This window comes from Artemia sp. Qi Xiang Cuo, chromosome 6 (assembly GCF_049724085.1).
Source record: "Artemia sp. Qi Xiang Cuo chromosome 6, ASM4972408v1, whole genome shotgun sequence".
NCBI classification, from domain to species: Eukaryota; Metazoa; Arthropoda; class Branchiopoda; order Anostraca; family Artemiidae; genus Artemia; species Artemia sp. Qi Xiang Cuo.
Window position 1 is genome coordinate 4,581,475 of NC_142799.1, and position 17,892 is coordinate 4,599,366.

The 17,892-nt window shown below is 35.7% G+C and overlaps 1 protein-coding gene across 1 annotated transcript in view; it reads right to left on the minus strand.

The window, feature by feature from the left end:
- Positions 1 to 480: 480 nt before the first annotated feature.
- The window catches only part of LOC148950803 (alkaline phosphatase, tissue-nonspecific isozyme-like), a 169,231-nt gene continuing 151,819 nt past the window's right edge, over positions 481 to 17,892 (minus strand). Inside the window, exons 6-8 of the mRNA XM_089090015.1 lie at positions 14,195 to 14,335; positions 5,240 to 5,434; positions 481 to 1,008 (exon numbers count right to left, since the gene is read on the minus strand). Coding sequence (XP_088946141.1) covers positions 503 to 1,008; positions 5,240 to 5,434; positions 14,195 to 14,335 — 842 coding nt within the window. The 3' untranslated portion in view covers positions 481 to 502. The remainder of the gene's footprint in view (positions 1,009 to 5,239; positions 5,435 to 14,194; positions 14,336 to 17,892) is intronic.

A 17,892-nucleotide genomic window follows, 5' to 3' on the forward strand; every position in this document is an offset into this window, starting at 1 on the left:
AAGTTATAAAAATAGGTTCCTCAGTGCCCCATTCTCTGCAATTTGAAATTTTGACAAGCCACAACTTCGATTTCATTTTGGCGTGTCTGTGAACATTCGATTAATTTTTATATATATATTTTTTTTTGCTTGTATTTACTTAGGTGGACTTAGTTCTATTAGCCAGTCATTGTTGAATAAGCATGCAAGTATAAGTATTCGAATAAATGCTCGGAAATGTATATGCGAAATAAATAATTTGGTAGCCACATATTTACCTAAATCAGGGAATCAGCAGTCGTTTTAAAAACAGACTATTCTTATTAGTTGGAACTCCACAGGAGGGTCCCAACTAACAGTGTATGGAGCAGTGTAGTAACAGTGTAGCAGTGTGCTGAACCAGCAGTGTATCGTTACATGATGGCACCGTAAGACCTAAAAAAAAGTTGTATCCAAAAATTCATTTAAAAAAATAGACAATCTTCTTATTATTTGAAATAAATAACGATACAAAAAAAGGAATCTACTTATTCGTATCACGTAAGACTATTATAATAAACACAACAGTAAAGCATATGAGAAAAGTATTACTTAGTTGTTTCTTTGCTGAGCTTGACATTATCGCTGAGAGTGTCCAAATATTTATTTCCCTGTTCCGTTCACGGAGCAGCTGCTTTTCTTGGCAACCATTTTCTACTAGATCATCTTCTTTGGCCCACATTGCATCACTGCAGTTGTCTTTAAATGGACCCAAACACATAGCATAAGCTAAACCATGAGCTAAAAAGGTTTGATCTTGGGTACCATGAAATATAAATGACCTAGGGCCTATTGCGTACAAAGGTACATCTTCACCCCCGTGAGTTGACCAAGGTCTTAGAATAGCTGAAGGCTGTATGAAAGAACTTGATCCTGGTGGCAGACGCGTTGTATTTGGAAGTTTTTCAGAGCTTCGATATCCTGGCCCGCTTCCAAATAAAATTGTTGGATACGGCATAGCATCGGACGGAGACGGATAGATATCATAGCCTAGAACCAAAATTTGTGTTAAAGAGAGTATTTCCGAAAATTTTATCTTAGGTTAAAAGTAACTGGTTCTTGTATCAGAAAAAGACCACAGAAAATAGGCGGGTTACTTTCAAAAGTAGCTTGCATCAGGTAGCGCATGTCACGCGTGGCAAAATGTGCCATATATGTCATAAAAAGATGTAAAGTTTGGCCTTTTTATGTAATATGTAATAAACATATTAACCTTTATATAATAACATAAAGGTTATTATGTAATATTATTATGTAATAAAAATTTAACCTTTTAATAAACATATTTGCCTTTACTCGTGCCTGGGTAAAGTATGGCATATATTAAATACATAACCTAACCTAACCTAGGTACCCCCCCTAAACCCGCCGAAAAAATCGTTTAAATATTGTAAACTCAATGAGAAACCACGTTTGACGGGTTTCGTGTCTGATTTCCTTGTACAGTCTATAGCACTTGTTTAGTTATAATGCACAAGTACGAACAAAACACTAAATTGCACAAACTGGGCATTATACCCTTGTATCTACACGGGAAGCGGTGCTTTTGGAGTCTTTAGTTTCTGTTAGTGTTAAGTTTCATTTATTGAATCATTTAATTTCTATTTATTTTAGACTAGACGTGATTATACATTCCAATTTATTTCTTATTATGTTTCATTATTCATTCATATTTTCACTTATTTTATTTCTCCTTGTTTTAGGTTTTACTATAGTTCTTTGCTCTTCTTTGAAATTTTCTGAAAAAAAGTATGATTTAAAAAAAAATACAACAAGTGTTGATTCCATGAATTTTTCTATGGTATCCCTTTATCTTGTATATAGATCTCATAACCAAAATATATAGATCTGAACTTACTTCAAACAATTTTTTTATGATTGAATTTTGTTGGTTTTCAATTTTTTGTTGGTTTTATTTTCTGATTTTTCAAAACTTTTTTCTTAGTTTCCGTGAAGATTTTAAGGTTTTCAATTCGGTAATACTCTTTTCAGATCCTAATTTAACTATTTTGCATTACCTAAGTGATGAATCCATAAGAACTTAACGTTTGTCTTGTTTTGAGTTTACTTTAATTTATAATTTTTCAAACATTTTCCTACTCCTTTCTCCATCCTGAAAAAAAGATTTTCTTAATTACCCAGAATGTTTGGGTGTTTTCACCCAGAACCAAGGAAACACACAGGGTGCGTCCCTGGCCAGACAAACCATCCACCTGATTGTATTCCACCTGGCCTGAACCATCCACCTGGCCTGAACCTTCCTCACCTGATTGTATTTTGTGTTCGATACATGTTAGAACAGGTAAGGCTCCAATATATACACCAGGTGATGCTAAGTAAGCAGCCACTGGGCTGCGAATTTCATGGCCTTTAAGCAATTAAATAAAAATTACTTTTTCTTAAACTGAAAGTAAGGAGCGACATTAAAATTTAAAACCAACAGAAATTATTTCGTATTTGAAAGGGGCTGTCCCTTCCTCAACGCCTCACTCTTTACGCTGAAGTTTGACTCTGTCTCAAAACTTTATTTTTTAAAACTGTAAAATACTCATATATTTGAAATCAGCATAAAAATCTGATTCTTTTGATGTATCTATTGGTATCAAAATTCCGTTTTTTAGAGTTTCGGTTACTATTGAGCCCGGTCTCTCCTTACTTACAATTTGATACCACGAACTGTTTGACTACTTATTTCCTTAGTGGATCTTTTAACTAATAATTACTACTAAGTATAACTAATAAAATTTATTAATAATTACTTAATAGATTAATTCATAAGTTAAGTAATACTGGCTCACTGATGATGAATCGATTATTTGTTTTCTAAGCTCCTAGTTCAGAATTTGTTTATTTAACAATAAATTTACAACAAAATCAACTCCAATACGATCTCCCCGTAATTTTCTGTGGCCAGGAAGGAAGAGACGAGAAAAAAATATATATACCAGCAAAAATCTCAACAAAATAAAAAAAAATCTCCCATTCCCAAAATCCGCAAAATGACAAGCTAGGCAGGGGGTAGCTCATGATTTCCCAAAAAAAAACAATAAAATTCAAGTAGCAAATGATCAAACAAACATCAAAACTCGCTCCAGGTACATCAACTCAGTGGGGGATACAGGGGAGGGGCGACGCCCCCCCCCCCTCCTAACGAAGTCTAAAGTAGTTTAGTTTACTTATTTAACGCAAGTTCACGCTAATTAAACTTGTTCCTAACGCAAGGCTATCGGATCAACCTATTTTGCGCCCTCCCCCCCCCTAAACAAATCCTGGATCCACCTCTGCATCAAATCCAGTGAAAACGATAGAAAAAAAGGAAAAAATCAATTATTAACTAGAAATTCTTGGGCATTCTTTTTGAGATTTTAAACGAGTTGCAGCTTCGTGCAGACTTTAGGATCAAGGTCAAGATCATATTATAAACTATCAGAGGGTTGAAAAGATTAAAATGATGAAGTACGAGAATTCCGTCAGCTGTTTTGAGGTAGAGAAGATAAGGCAGCTGATCAAAAATAAAAGATATATTATCAAAAAGGGCAGCAGGAAAGAGGACTTGCAATTGTAGAAAAGTGAAAGAAGTACAAGACAGAAAAACAAGATTCCAAATCAATCAAGGGCTTGACTGAAGAACAGTTAGTTTCCTAAGTAATAGTCCTGAATTTATATATTCTTATAATTTGATGAAATTCTTCCAACTCTATCTCTCTCTCCCTTCTCTCTCTCACACTCTCTCTGTTTTAGTTTTTATGTATATATGCTCCACGAGTTAGTGCTTAAACCGTATGTGTCGTCCCCCTCGTTTACAGGCCACGGAGGTTTTGTGATGATAAGAGTCGTAAATCTTAAATTTGGGTGGGAGGGATTTATATTGTTCTTTCGATTTTGTCTAATTCCCAGGGTTTGTGATTTATACATTTTCTTGTCTAGTGGCTTTGAATAATGTCTAATGACTTTGCGCAAGGTTACCAAGTTCTACTACCGCATCACAGTTCATAAAATTATCTAGTAAGCTTATCGCAGATCATTTCTGGTCTTCGTTCTCGGTGCGAACAAAAAGCTCCTCTCACTTCTTCGTGCAGTTATTAATAGTGGGTTTCCACTTGTTTCCGATTGTTTCGCGTAAAGTGCATTATTCGTAATAGCGGGTTTCCACTTGTTTCCGATTGTTTCACGTCTGACTTGTCTACCCATGAAAAGATCTGACGCCGCTTATGCTTCTACGTTCTCTGGAGCACTCGCACCCCGGTCCGGGTTTTTATAATGGGTGAGATAGAGAATGATCATACTGGATAATTATATGAACTGTGCAGGCCTACCGCATGATCAATGTTGTCAACTTGCATTAGAAAACTTATTCAAAATTAGGTGACCTCTTGGAGTTTTGGCACCAACAAATGTATTCTTTCCAGCAATATCACTTGTGAATGGTAATAGACAGAAATAATAATTACTTTCCTATTCTCATAGTTTGGACTAAAGTGTTGTGTTGTTTAGTGATTTTGCTTTGTGTGTAATACTCTTGTATGGTGACAGAAACTGGACGAATTCCACAACTCCTCGATAATTGGTAACTTGCATTGGCAATTTGCAACTTGCACTTGTGAATGGCTCTGGAAGACTGAAATAATTTTTACTTTCACTTTCACATAGCTTGGACTAATGTGTTGTGTGGTTTAATGACTGTGTCTAGTGTATAATGCTTTTGTATAATGCCATAAAGTTACCAAAGTGCGCAACTCCTAGATAATTGGAGACTTACATTAAAGAACCTATCCAGAATTGGCCTACCTCTTGGAGTTGCTGCGCCATTGAATGTCATCACTATAGATTAGCCAGAGGCAACAGTTATGATTGTTTTGATTGTTTCTTCAACATTAAACACCTTGTGACTAATCTGTTGTGCTTTTGCGACTTTAACTAATGTTTAATGTCTATGTGTGATTGTCACGAAGTAACCAAATTGTACAGTCGTTTTATCAAAGATAGCAACTGGCAGTAAAACTCTATAATAAATTTGACTGCCTCTCAGAGTAACGGCAACTCTGATATCACTTTTGAATAGTCAGAGGGGACGGCTGTGATTTTTCCATATTGAACAGTTGTGACTAATTTGTTTTTTTGTATAGTGACTGTGACTAAGGCTCGATACTCATATGTAGTGTCATATTATAGCCTAATTGGTGCAACCTCTTAATCAAAGATTAAAGTAAAAAAAACATACCCAGAATAGGGTTTCCTCTTGGAGTTCCTGCACCACCGAACGTCATCACTTGTGAATGGTCAGAAGTGACTATTATGATTGTTTCTTCAATGTTCACAGAACGTGTGACTAATGTAATTGCCTCTTCAAAAGCTATTATCTCCTCAAGAGCCCGGAAAGCATTATTATAGTGATAGGCGTGGTCTATTCTTCCACCTGGAATCAAGGTATAAAAAGACAATAATTTGGATTTCTAATTTCTTATGTGACAAATTTTAAAGGAAGTGTTATATGTCAACAAAAAGTATTATGACTCTGTGTATTGGGAAACTTTCATTAGATCATGTATTTTTCCAGCTCTTAGTTATGTCGATAGTTGCGTCGGGGTGTAATAGTTGTAATGAAATTCCATCGTCATTGAATGATAATTGACACCATGATAGCGCAGCCTAAGTAAAGAGCGAAGTGTGCTCATGTTTTTATTATTATTTTTTTTCATAAATGCGCTTTGTATGGACATTTTTGTCATAAAAATTTTTAAAAATATCAGTTTTGATCAATATAGTTGAAAGGGCCAAAGACCATGCATCTGGAGTTGACAAAACTCCCATCCCACAGCTCTCAGGGCAGGAGGCTATAAGTTATGTGACTCGCCCATTCTTTACATGTAGTATTTGCTATTGGGACAGGGGTAAGTTAGATCCTTGGTATCAGAAAAGGCGAAGAGTATAAAGGTGAAGCTTTCAAGGAACAATGAGCAGACTTTTAAACGAAATCAAGAAACATTATGCGCATGTAGGTTGTCAAAAAGGAGTGAATACAGAGCCGCCTAAAAGCTTAAGCTTGAATTTTCAGGGAGTGATGAGGAGGATGATAAATTGTCCAAAATTCAATAGATACATGCTACTACTATTACTATTTAAGGAAAATTTAGTGGGAAGTTTAGCTAACGAAAACAGACTGTGTGCATAAAAGTTGTCAAAAGGTTGTATTAACGATATCTTAGGAATGAATAAGAGTACTAAGTTGAAACTAACGGGGCATTTTGAGGGGGACGTGAAACTAATCAAAAGGCACTATGTACTTGCTAATACTACTACTCCTACTTTTACTCCTACTATTGCTGCTATTACTACTACTATTGCTAGTAGTGCTATTGTTGCTAATACTATTAATACTAATTCTACTACTGTTACTATTATTACTATTGTTACTGCTACTACTGCTACTACTTCTGCTATTATTACTAATAATACTACTAGTACTATTACTACTACTACTACTACTACTACTACTACTACTACTACTGGTACTACTACTACTGCCACTACTACTACTACTATTACTACTACTGCTACTACTACTACTACTACTACTACTACTTCCACTACTACTACTACTACTGCTACTACTACTACAACTACTACTACTTCTACTAATACTACTGCTACTTCTACTACTACTACTGCTACTAATACTACTAATAGTACTACTACTACTAATATCTTACAAGCATGAGTTCTAATGAAAACTAAGAGAGGAAAGAAAATAACAAAATGAAAAAAATAATCAAAAGAGTTGAAAAAACGAGGATTTTGTCAGCCAGTGGAGAAACAATGGAGAAGAAGATATAAGCAAATATTTCGACAAGGACCTCCGCCGAGTCGTCCTCAGTGCAAAACAAAAAAAAAGAAGAAAAGATAAATAAGATAAATAAAGATAAATAAATAAAAAAAGAAAAGATAAAAGATAAATAAATAGATAAATAAAGATAAAGATAAAAAAAATCGAACCTTTCGAAGTTTACTTCACAACGACAGAACAAAAACTAAATAAGAACCTGGTTGGAATCAATGAAAAAAATCTACCAAGATGATTGAGCAATAATCCTTTGTTTTACTATAGCCTTAGCTGGTCTACCAATTCGTTCATCATTTGATGAGCAAATAGGTTCTGTCAGGTTATACCGGGCGAAAGTATGGATTGAGTTCTTCAAAATTAAACTGTCATAAATTGGGCTTAATGAAATATCTTCAGTATCTCTGTCTGTTTGCTAAATTTCGGTTTATATATTTTTTTTTATTTCACTTACCTCTTTAAAAGTTTGTGGGAGGCCAATTACAGTAGATATTAAGGTTGCCTCGTCAAAAAGAACCAGATGGGTCAGATTTTCGAAAATATGTAGGGCCAATGCCAAATCAAAGTTGTCATTGGTATTTTTCAATCTCGGGGACTTTTCTAATGAAATTTTGTGTTCATGCAAACGTTCACCTAGGTGTTGATGGGTCCTACCAATGTAAAACTTCCCACGAGAACATGGGACCCTGTGGACACCACTACCCAGTATAAAGTCGGGTTTATCCTTTCCTGAGTTGAAAAAATGTTCAACTGTTTGTTCAGATTTGTAAGAAACGGACAGATTTCTTACGAACATTTATAATAGAGATTTCTTAGAGATTTATAAATCTTACGAAGTAAGATTTAAGTTAGATTGATTTATTCTTTTCACTTTGTGGCAGGTCAGCACGATCACATAGAAGATCGAGAAGCACTTTAATTTTGCTCGGCATCTCATCAGAAGCTTTACTGAAAGTAAAGGTTAGGTTAGGTTGATAAATTTTTCCTATCTCGGAATAAAAATCAATTTGATTCTTTAACTTCAGCCGTAGGTGGGGAGGATTAAAAGAAAGCAATGATGGGAATGTTCTCCGAGTAGAATCCTTCTTTTGCAGCTTTGACATCGTGACTGCCGAACGAAGCAACAACATAGTCTTTGTTAGAGGTTGACCATTACGGCCAAATATATGAAAAGTTGTCACTTTTAGGCTATGCACAATAGTCGGCAGAAATGCAGCTAAAAAAGAGTTGGGACTAGGTAGACATCGCTTTCGTTATATCTATGTTAAAATGTTTGCTGATGATAACACGCTGAGAGACAACTTTTTTAATAAATTTGCCAAAAAGTTTTCAGGCAGACACAAACCGGGAATCAGATTGTTTGTTTTTGTAATTTTTAGGCAGGTATAATTTATCACTGCATAATTTTCAATTTTATCGGCAACAAAGCAATCAGTATTTATTAATAGCTGTCAAGGGAACTGGGATAGGATAGTGATGCCTCTAGAGGGTCTGCTTCTCTGTCTCACAATTGCACTACGAAAGGGAAGATGAAAATTAGAAAATTGTGGTAGCAGGCTTTTACGGTCATCCGATAGTAAATGCTCCTGAATCAGCACTAGGTCAAGGAACTGCAATAACTGTGAAGGAATAAAGACTCAATTGGCAACTTTTCCATTAATTTTTCTCGACAGAAGTCGCTAGGCAGATCTAAGTCTGTAACAGATTTGCTTTTCAGCATAGCCTGTGAAATGGGGCATTTGTAACTGTAAATAATTTTTATTTTCAAACTTCACCGAAAAGATTTGGTGGAACCAATTGCTATACTTCGGTACCATTCATACACAGACTTGACGTCGTCAAAAATCTGATCATTTGGGACACGTTTAATTGTTCTAAAATAAGAAGGACTTTGTACCTTTTCGCTAATGGGTCAGATTTGGTGGCAGTCACTTCGGGAACGCTTTAACTCAACACTTTAATAGCTGGTATCACCACTTGCTTGTTTTAGAAATTTTGTCGTGATTCTGGTTTTGCTAGATGAATTGGTTGATTTTTCACTATCACAGCATTGGACCGTCTGGGGATATGATCAGCAGGGATTTCAGTAGCCACAGGTTCATTTTTCTGAGAAGTTTTGTTCCATCAAAATGTCTAATTTGCTAAGTATTCCCGTAATCTTACTGTAAGAATCACTGTAATTTCACCTGGGATGGAGGGGACTTCTTCTGGAGCAAAAACAAGGAATGTAGGGAGAGCCAGCTTATTGTTATTCCAAGTTTGTAACAGTTTAATCATTTCCAAAATGTCGTCATTCACATCAACCTTAGTGGACGTTTGAGAAGGATAGTTTGCTTCTTCCAAAGGGATATCTTAGGGTATATGTAAGCTTAGGGTATTAATTTAAAATTTTTAAGGCACGTTGAGGGAGATGTTGAGCTAAAAAAAAACACGTACTATTTGCATGCTACTAGTGTTACCATTACTACTGCTGATAATGAACTACTTCAAAATAGTCTTATTGCATCCAGGCTGTCATAATGTCACGGACTGGTTATCGTCGTATTAAAACAGGATTTAGCTTTAAACTTCCATGGAAAGGTAATTCAGAATTTAAAACTGAATGAAAATAAAATATAGGCATAAAAGTTGTCTAAAGAGTGTATTAGAAATATAACAGAAACGGCTGACGGCTATCAAGCTGAAACTCTTAGAACTACTAGTACTACTATTACTGCCGCTACAATTGAAATAAATCAAAAGAGCTTAAGTGCATCCAGGTTGTAAACAAGGCATAAAAACAATATTTCTGGTACTTAATAGGGTATTCAGTTGAAAATTTTAGGGAAAGTTGAGGTGCATGCAAAACTGAATGAAAAAGCTTTTGAACGGCTATGGGTATTAAGTTAAATCTACAATATCTCTGGAATAGCTAAGGGCATTAAGGTGAAACTTTCAGGGATACTATAACTATTTTTGCTGCTCCTATTACTACTACTACTTATACTGCTATTACTACTATTACTACTATTACTACTACTACTACTACTACTACTATTACTACTACTACTTATACCACTAATACTAAAACTGGCACTTATGCTACCAGTACTACAGCAATATTTTATGACTGCAACTGCAACTATTTACGACTATGACTGTTTTCAAACAGCTTACGTTTTTTACTACTTGCGTCTACAAAAACTTATTTCAACTAATCGCAACCCCGACTTCTTACAATTGAGACAATAAAGAAAATTGAGGGAATAAAGTTGAGGGTAATCTAAAAACTAGATCAAAATAAACTATGTGTATCCAGATAGTCTAAGGGTGTTAATGCAATCTTCCAGGAAAAACTCAGAGTATTGTATTTGAACCTCAGGTATTTATAGGGATCTTGAACTAAATAAAATTGCACTATGCGCACCCAAGATTGCCAAAATTGTGTATTTTCAATATTTCAGAAAAGGTTTACTTAGTAATACTTAGTATTACTTAGTAATATACTTAGTATTACTTAGTAAGGATTACTTAGTAATATGATACTTTTTAGACTGAGAGATGCCGTAGACAAAGTTTTAAGAGAAGAACAGTGCAGTTTTAGAAAAGGCAGAAGATGTGTCGACCGCATTTTCACTCTTAGGTTAATAATTGAGAAGTACCTGAGTTGTCAAACACCTTTGATCCTCAGTTTTATAGATTATGAGCAAGCGTTCGATTCTGTTGATAGAAGAGCTTTAGTAAAGGTTTTATCCTTGTATGGTATATCTGTCAAATACATTAAAGTGATTAGTGATATGTATGAGAATAACACTGCTGCGGTTAAGGTAGGAAATGAGGTTAGCAGCTGGTTTTGTATTAAATCAGGAGTTAAGCAGGGTTGTGTTCTATCCCCCTCTATATGGATTATTTTGATGGACTTTGTCTTAAGGAGCACAGGAAGGCAATGGGAGACCACGAAATAAAATGGGGAGGAATAAGTCTCCTGGACTTAGATTATGCTGATGATTTAAGCATCTTAGATGAAAGTATGAGCAAAATGAATGAAGTTTTAGAGGTATTGCGAGTTCAGGGTGCTAGAATAGGTTTGAAAATTAATGTTAAGAAGACAAAATAACTAAGGCTAGGAATAAGTGAAGATGAAAAGGTGACAATGGGTAACAAAAAGATTGATCAGGTGGGCAGCTTCACTTACCTTAGTATTATTATTAGTAAAGATGGTGGAAGCAGTAAAGATGTTAAAAGTAGAATAGCCAAGGCTCGGGGTGTTTTTTCACAGTTAAAAAAAAGTTTGGAAGAATAGGAAGATAAGTCTGCAAACCAGGAATATAATATTAGAAGCTACGGTGATGACAGTTGTCAAATATGGCTCTGAAGTATGGGCGCTCCAAAAACCAGATGAAGATTTGCTTGATGTTTTCCAGAGAAATTGCTTACGGATTGTTCTGGGTACCCGGTTGACTGACGGTATTTCAAACAATAGGCTGTACGAAAAATGTGGTTCAATGCCGCTCTCTAGGGCTATAATGAAAGAAAGATTGGGGTGGCTAGGGCACGTTATGTGAATGAAGGATGACAGATTGCCGAAGATTTTCTTTTTAGCCATCCGTCTAGGGTTAAACGGGAAGCAGGTCGTCCTCGTTTGGGGTAGGAGGACGTAATAAAGAAAGATTTAAAGGAAATGGTAACTTCCTGAGAGGGTGTAAAAAGCGAGGCTTTGAATAGATTTGGATGGAGGAGGAGCGTGCGTAGCTTTGTTGGCATCAGGCAGCTTGGTGCTGCGGTAAGTTGTTAGTAGTAGTAGTAGTAGTAAATGTAGTAGTAGTAGCAGTAGTAGTATTTGATGCTGCCCAAAAAACCTCATAATTCTGAAATACAAATGTAAAATCTAGTCAAATCGCAGATTTTGCTGTTAAGAATAGACGTAAGATGCTTTTATTTTGGAAAAAAAGCTTTATTTTGACTTCCCTGGTATTTTAAGAGAAATGCCATACAAAAATACGGTGCTTAGCTGCATATTACTGTAATAAGACCCAAAATGCCTTCGCTTACACTTTTTAACATGGATTATCAAACAGTTTGTGATAAGGAAATGTAAGTAAGAAGCAACTCGGCTCAATAGTAACCGAAATTCTATAAAAACGAATTTTGAAATCAATAGATACATCAAAAGAATCAGCCTATTATGCTGATTCCAAATATGTGTAATGCATCAAGTTTAATTTTATCCATAAGAAGTTACGAGCCTGAGAAAATTTCGCCTGATTTTTGAAATAGGGGGAAAATACCCCTTAGAATACAAGGAATCTTAATGAAAATCACATAATAGGATTCAGCATGCCAGAGAACTTTACCATAGAAGTTCCAAGCTCCTATGTACAAAAATGTAGAATTCTGCTTTTTTGCCAAAAAAAGATCACGGATGCGTGTTTATTTGTTGTTGTTTTTTTCCCCAGGGGTGATAGTATCAAAATGATGGTCGTATAAGACCGGGAGAGGGTTCATTCAAACGGAAATTAAAAGTCTTAGTTCCCATTTCAAGTGACCAAAAAAGATTGGAGGGAAACTTGCCTCACTCCCACGCCCTTTTTCTCCAAAGCTATCTGACCAAAATTTTGGGATCTCCATTTTGTTCAGTATAGTTGAAAGATCTAATAACTATGTTGTTAAGGGTAAAATAACCCCCAACAGCCCTTGGGGAAGAGGCCTGTAAGTCATGAAATTTGTCCATTGTTTACCCAGAGTATTTGTTATTTGAAACTATACAGACATTTTTAGGGAGGGGGGATTTATGCTTGGGGTGCGTTTTCATAAGAAGAATTTTCCTTGGGAAGGGAAATTTCCTTGGGGGAGGTTGAATTTTCAAGGAGAAATTTTACACTGGGGAGATTTGGCAGAATTCATATACGAAATTCTTGTGTATTGTCTTACACTGTCTTTGCTTATTCATTTTTTTATGCTGAGATGTTCCGGGGGAATTATTCGGGGGCTATATTCCACGTGTTTTTATTGCCAAGAAAACTTACCACGGAAGGGATTATTTCCAGATTGATCAAGAAATAAGAACAATTAAAAATTAAATTCTTTTTCAAATGTAAGTATGCTCAGGAGACTTTTTCAGGCTGCATCGTCTGCAAGAAATTTTGCGGAGGGAGGGGGATTTTCAGCGACAATGGAAATTTCTGGATGGAATTCGCACTTTACGTGGGATAAATTTTCCACGGAGAAGTTTCTCGTGAAGGTGGGGGATATTTCAAGGAGGATGAGCCCAATTTACCGGCATTATTTGAAAAACAACCAGAAATTAAATATAAAAAAAAACAAGTTTTTAACTGAAATTAAGGAGCAGCACTAAAACTCAAAACAAAATGAAACTATTCTGTATATGATATGTTGCCCCTCCTCAATACCTTGCTCTTTAAGCTAAAGTTTAACCGTTTGTCCCAATTTAATAAGAACGGCAACTGAAATGAGGGGCCATTTAATTAGAATAGGAAGCTTTTTTAAAAGTGCTAAAAGTTTTACAGTTCGTAGTAACGAACTTTAGGTAAGGAGCGATGCGGCTCAATAGTAGTCAAACAAATTAAATTTCTAAGCCCATAGATATATAAAGGAAATTGACTTATTATGCTGACTCCAGATATATAAGTTTTGATAGGTTTAGTGTCACCCATCAAAGGCTACGAGCCTTAGAAAATTTGAGTGATTTTCAAAACAGGGGGGAAACACCTCCTAGAAAATCAAAGAATCCTAATGAAAATCATACTATGATTTCATTACGTTTTTTAACGTTTTTTATTGATTATAAAAATAAAGTTGTGAGACAGAGTCAAACTTTTGTGTAAAGAGTGAGTCGTCGAGGAGGGGACCGTCCCTTTCGTATACGGAATAATTTCTGTTCGTTTTAAGTTTTAATGTCGCTCCTTACTGAGTCTTTTCCGTAAAGTAAAATTATATAAATAATGCAAAAACATCCTTTTTTCAGATTCAACTTTTCGCCAAGAAAAAAAGCTCTTGCGAAAAAAAACCAGAAAGTTTATTTGTAAAAGATGTTGTGCCTCAAAATATTTTGTTACTTTTACAGGCTTAAAATCTCATGAAAAACAAAACAATCAGGTTTTAAATAATTTACTTTTATGGTGACTCAAAACTAATTTGATTCAAATTATCAGCTTAAAAAACAAGAAAGTTTTTAAAAAGTAGGTTTACAGATGTAAGCCAATGAAATAAAGTACTTCATAGACGTAAACAAATGAAAATTAAGTACCCCTTACAGAAATAAAGCAGTTGAATTAAAGCTCAATTTTTAACACGGAAGTAATATCTTTTTGGCTCAGGTTTGAAGAAGTTTCCACTTACTTTCAACAACAAGGACATATCCATGAGGGTTTTTCTTAAGGATATCCAAGGCTTTCTGTGACATGTCCGAAAGTGAAGGGTCTCCAAATATTCCTTGATCTCGGTCAGAATCAAAATCCAAGTGGGAATAGTCAAATAAACCTATAAGAAAAAAAAATTGATGTAAGTTTGGAATTTTCTCTTATTTGGATGGAAAACAAGACATTTTTTTGAATGGAAGTTACGGAAGTTACACTTCCGTAAACAGAGAAAGAGATGTTACTCTCCTATGCCTATACCTTCGAAAATTGCACAATTAGAGTTCCTTAAAGTGGGCTCGACTCTTAAGCTTTGGGTATTCGTTTTTTTTACTATTGCTAGGATTAAAAAAAAAAAATTTTTTTGACATAGATGAAAGGATGGAAAACTATCGCGTCATTTTAAAGGCCAGTGCAAGAAAATTGAAGGTTTTCCGCTTAGCTGTCAACCAAAAGGGATTGTCCTCAGTGTTTAATTAAATAAAAGAAAGGGTTTTCTTAACTAAAAGTAAGGAGCGACATCGAAACTTTAAAAGAACAGAAATTATACCGTATATGAAAGGGGATAGCCCCTTCTCAATGCCCCGCTCTTTACGCTAAAGATTGCCTGTTTGTCACAACTCTACTTTTTAAAGTAATAAAAAAAAATTGCGTAAAGAATGGGTCGTTGAGGAGGGGACACCCGCTTTCATATACGGAATAATTTCTTTTTGTTTTAAGTTTTAGTGTCACTCCTTACTTTCAGTTAAAAACTTGTTTTTTTTTTTAATTTAATTTCTGAAAGTTTTTCAACTAATGCAGGTTCGAATTTGGCTCATCGTACATGAACAATTAAAACGGAATTTGCATATTGATTTTGGCAAAGTTTCCTTCCGTGTAAAATTTCCTCTGGAAAGGTCACCTCCAGAAACTACCCTCCCAATTTGAATATCTCGCCCTACTAAACCAAAATTATTTATTATGTTTTTGAGGGGGCTGTCCTCTCATACAATGCCAAGAAATCTTACTCCCCCCCCATGGAAAATTCCTTCCCCTCACGGAAAATCCCATCATGTTATATTCTTCTCACATAAAAATACTCCCCCCACTAGGGAAATTCGCCAAAGACAATTCTATTCGGTAGCTGAAAATTACCCCTGGAAAATTTCTGGCGGAAGATTCCGAGTGAAAATTTTTCTTATCCCACTTTGTGAGAAAATTCTTTTCACAAATACTCCCTCCTACCTAGTAGAAAGGTGCTCCCGCAGAAAACTCCCTCTGAAGGATTTATCTTGTAGAAAAATCTCCCGTGGAAAATCCCCAAACCTACGGAAAGATACACTAGACATGTCCAACTCGGTAAATATTTTCCCCGGATAATTCCCCTTAATATCTTTACATGTAAAATTGAACCGGCAAAGAAAAAGTAAGACAAATAAAAAAGAATTTTGAAAAGGATTCTTGGAAAATTTCCCCAGTGTAAAATTTCCTTTGGAAAGTTCACCTACCGGGAACGTCCCTCCTCACAGAAAATAATCCCCGTAGAAAATGCCCCAAGCAGAAAATTCTCCCCCCTTGACTTACTTGACTTAAGGCTCCTGCTAGTGGTCCAGCGTCGAGAGAGATGAGATTATTTGCCTTCACTCCGAACGGTCTTGCGCAAGCGTGACTGCTTCTTGGAGATCAGTACCGATCATGGAGAAGTACTGGGTAAGACTGTCTCTCCATCTGAACGGGGGTCTTCTACGGGGGCGCTTCCAGCCATGTTGAGGGGGATGGAAATTGAAAAGTAAGCTGGAGGGTGCTTCTTCAGGGATGCGAATTAAGTGGCCAAACCACCGTAGAGTTCTTATGGCGAGCTGACGAGACTTGGAGGTTTGATTCGTTAGTTTCACCAATCGGGTGTTTGAGACGAAGTCGTACCACTTGATCCCTTCGATTCGTCTTAGGAAGTTTGTTTGGGCTGCAACTATGGCATCACTAACAGAAGCAGCTGCCGACCAAGTTTCAGAACCGTAGAGAAGGACTTGCGTTACGGTCGTGTTGTGGATCCGCATTTTTTTTTCGGTTAATGTTGGGCTTTGACCACAAGGAACGGCATAATCGAGCCATAATAGACGCATCTTTTGCGATGCTTGACTGGACTTCAATTTCAATTGAGCCGTTATCCGAGACGACAGATCCAAGGTAAGTAAAAGACTTGACAACTTTAATAGTGTGCCTCCCCCCCTGAAAATATTATGTATACTTCTCAATAAGAAGTACTATACATAAACAATGGGCAAATTTCCTGACTTACAAGCCTTTCCCCAGGGGCTGTGGGGGATTATGTTATGCTCAAAGACATAGTTACTAGACTTTTTAACTATGTTGAACAAAATGGCTATCTTAGAATTTTGATCAGATGACTCTTAGGAAAAAGGGTGGATGGGAGGGGGGCCAGTTGCCCTCCAATATTTTTGGTCACTTAAAAAGGGCACTAGAATTTTAAATTTCCATTCTAATGAGTCCTTTCTCTATATTCTAGGATCATTGGTTCAATGCAATCACCCCTGGGGAAAAAAAACAAAAAAAAACAAATAAACACACATCTGTGATCTTTCTTCTGGCAAAAAAAAAATCCACATTTTGCATATGGAAGCTTTAAACTTCTACAGCAGGGTTCTCTAATACGCTGAATCTGATAGTTTGACTCTCATTAAAATTCCTGGATTTGTAGGGGGTGTTTCCTCCCTTTTTGAAATTCAGGCAAATTTTCTCAGCCTCGTAGCTTTTCATCCGTAACGTTAAACTTAATAAATCTTATATATTTGGTATCAACATAATAAGCCGATTCTTTTGATATATCTATTGATATCAAAATTTAATTTTTTAGAGTTTCGGTTACTATTGAGCTGTATTGCTCCTTATTTACAGTTTGTTACGACGAACTGTTTGATCAGTGATTTTGGTTCTTAGGTTTTTTCTACCGTTGCGGAAGTCATTTTGTTGTTTAATTGATAGTTTTTCCTGTGTATTTTTTTCCTTTTCTCTTCTTCAATTTCTTTACTCCTCTAGTTTGCATTTGTAATGTACTGAAAAAGGGTATAAATAAATTACGATTAGTATTATTAGATCCATTATTCCTTAAGTGTATGTTGAAAAGGAAATCCATTTAACTCGCCATTTTCTCGTCATCTAACTCGTAGGACTATGAAAGGACCACTGGTTGGTGGTCTGTTAGTTCCTGTTAGGTCTAGTGGTGTCAACTCTTCCTTTTTTTATTTTTATTTTATTTTTATTCATCGAATAAAAGGTTATAATTACTTAAATATAGCACGAATCGTAATTATTAAGAAAAGATGAAAACCATCAGCTCATCAGTCAAGAAAACAAAAAACAACAACAATATTTGTCGCACTTCTTTTAAACGTTTTGTTAAGGCCCAAGTGGGCATTTTTACAAATAAGTTATTATTTTAATTATTATAATACGTTTTCTAAGTAAAGTGCATCTATAGTGACGACTGTTTACTGCACTTCATTAGTTGATGCAATTGCTGTATAAATAATAAGAGCATGTTACATAAAAGAACTTCAGTACTCACAAGTAAGGTTAGGGTCAAATAAGTGCAGCAACTAATAGTACAGTAATAATACGGAAAAAAATGCCCGACCCAGGAACAAATTGATAAAGTAATGGTTTCTTCACCATCCGGACCAA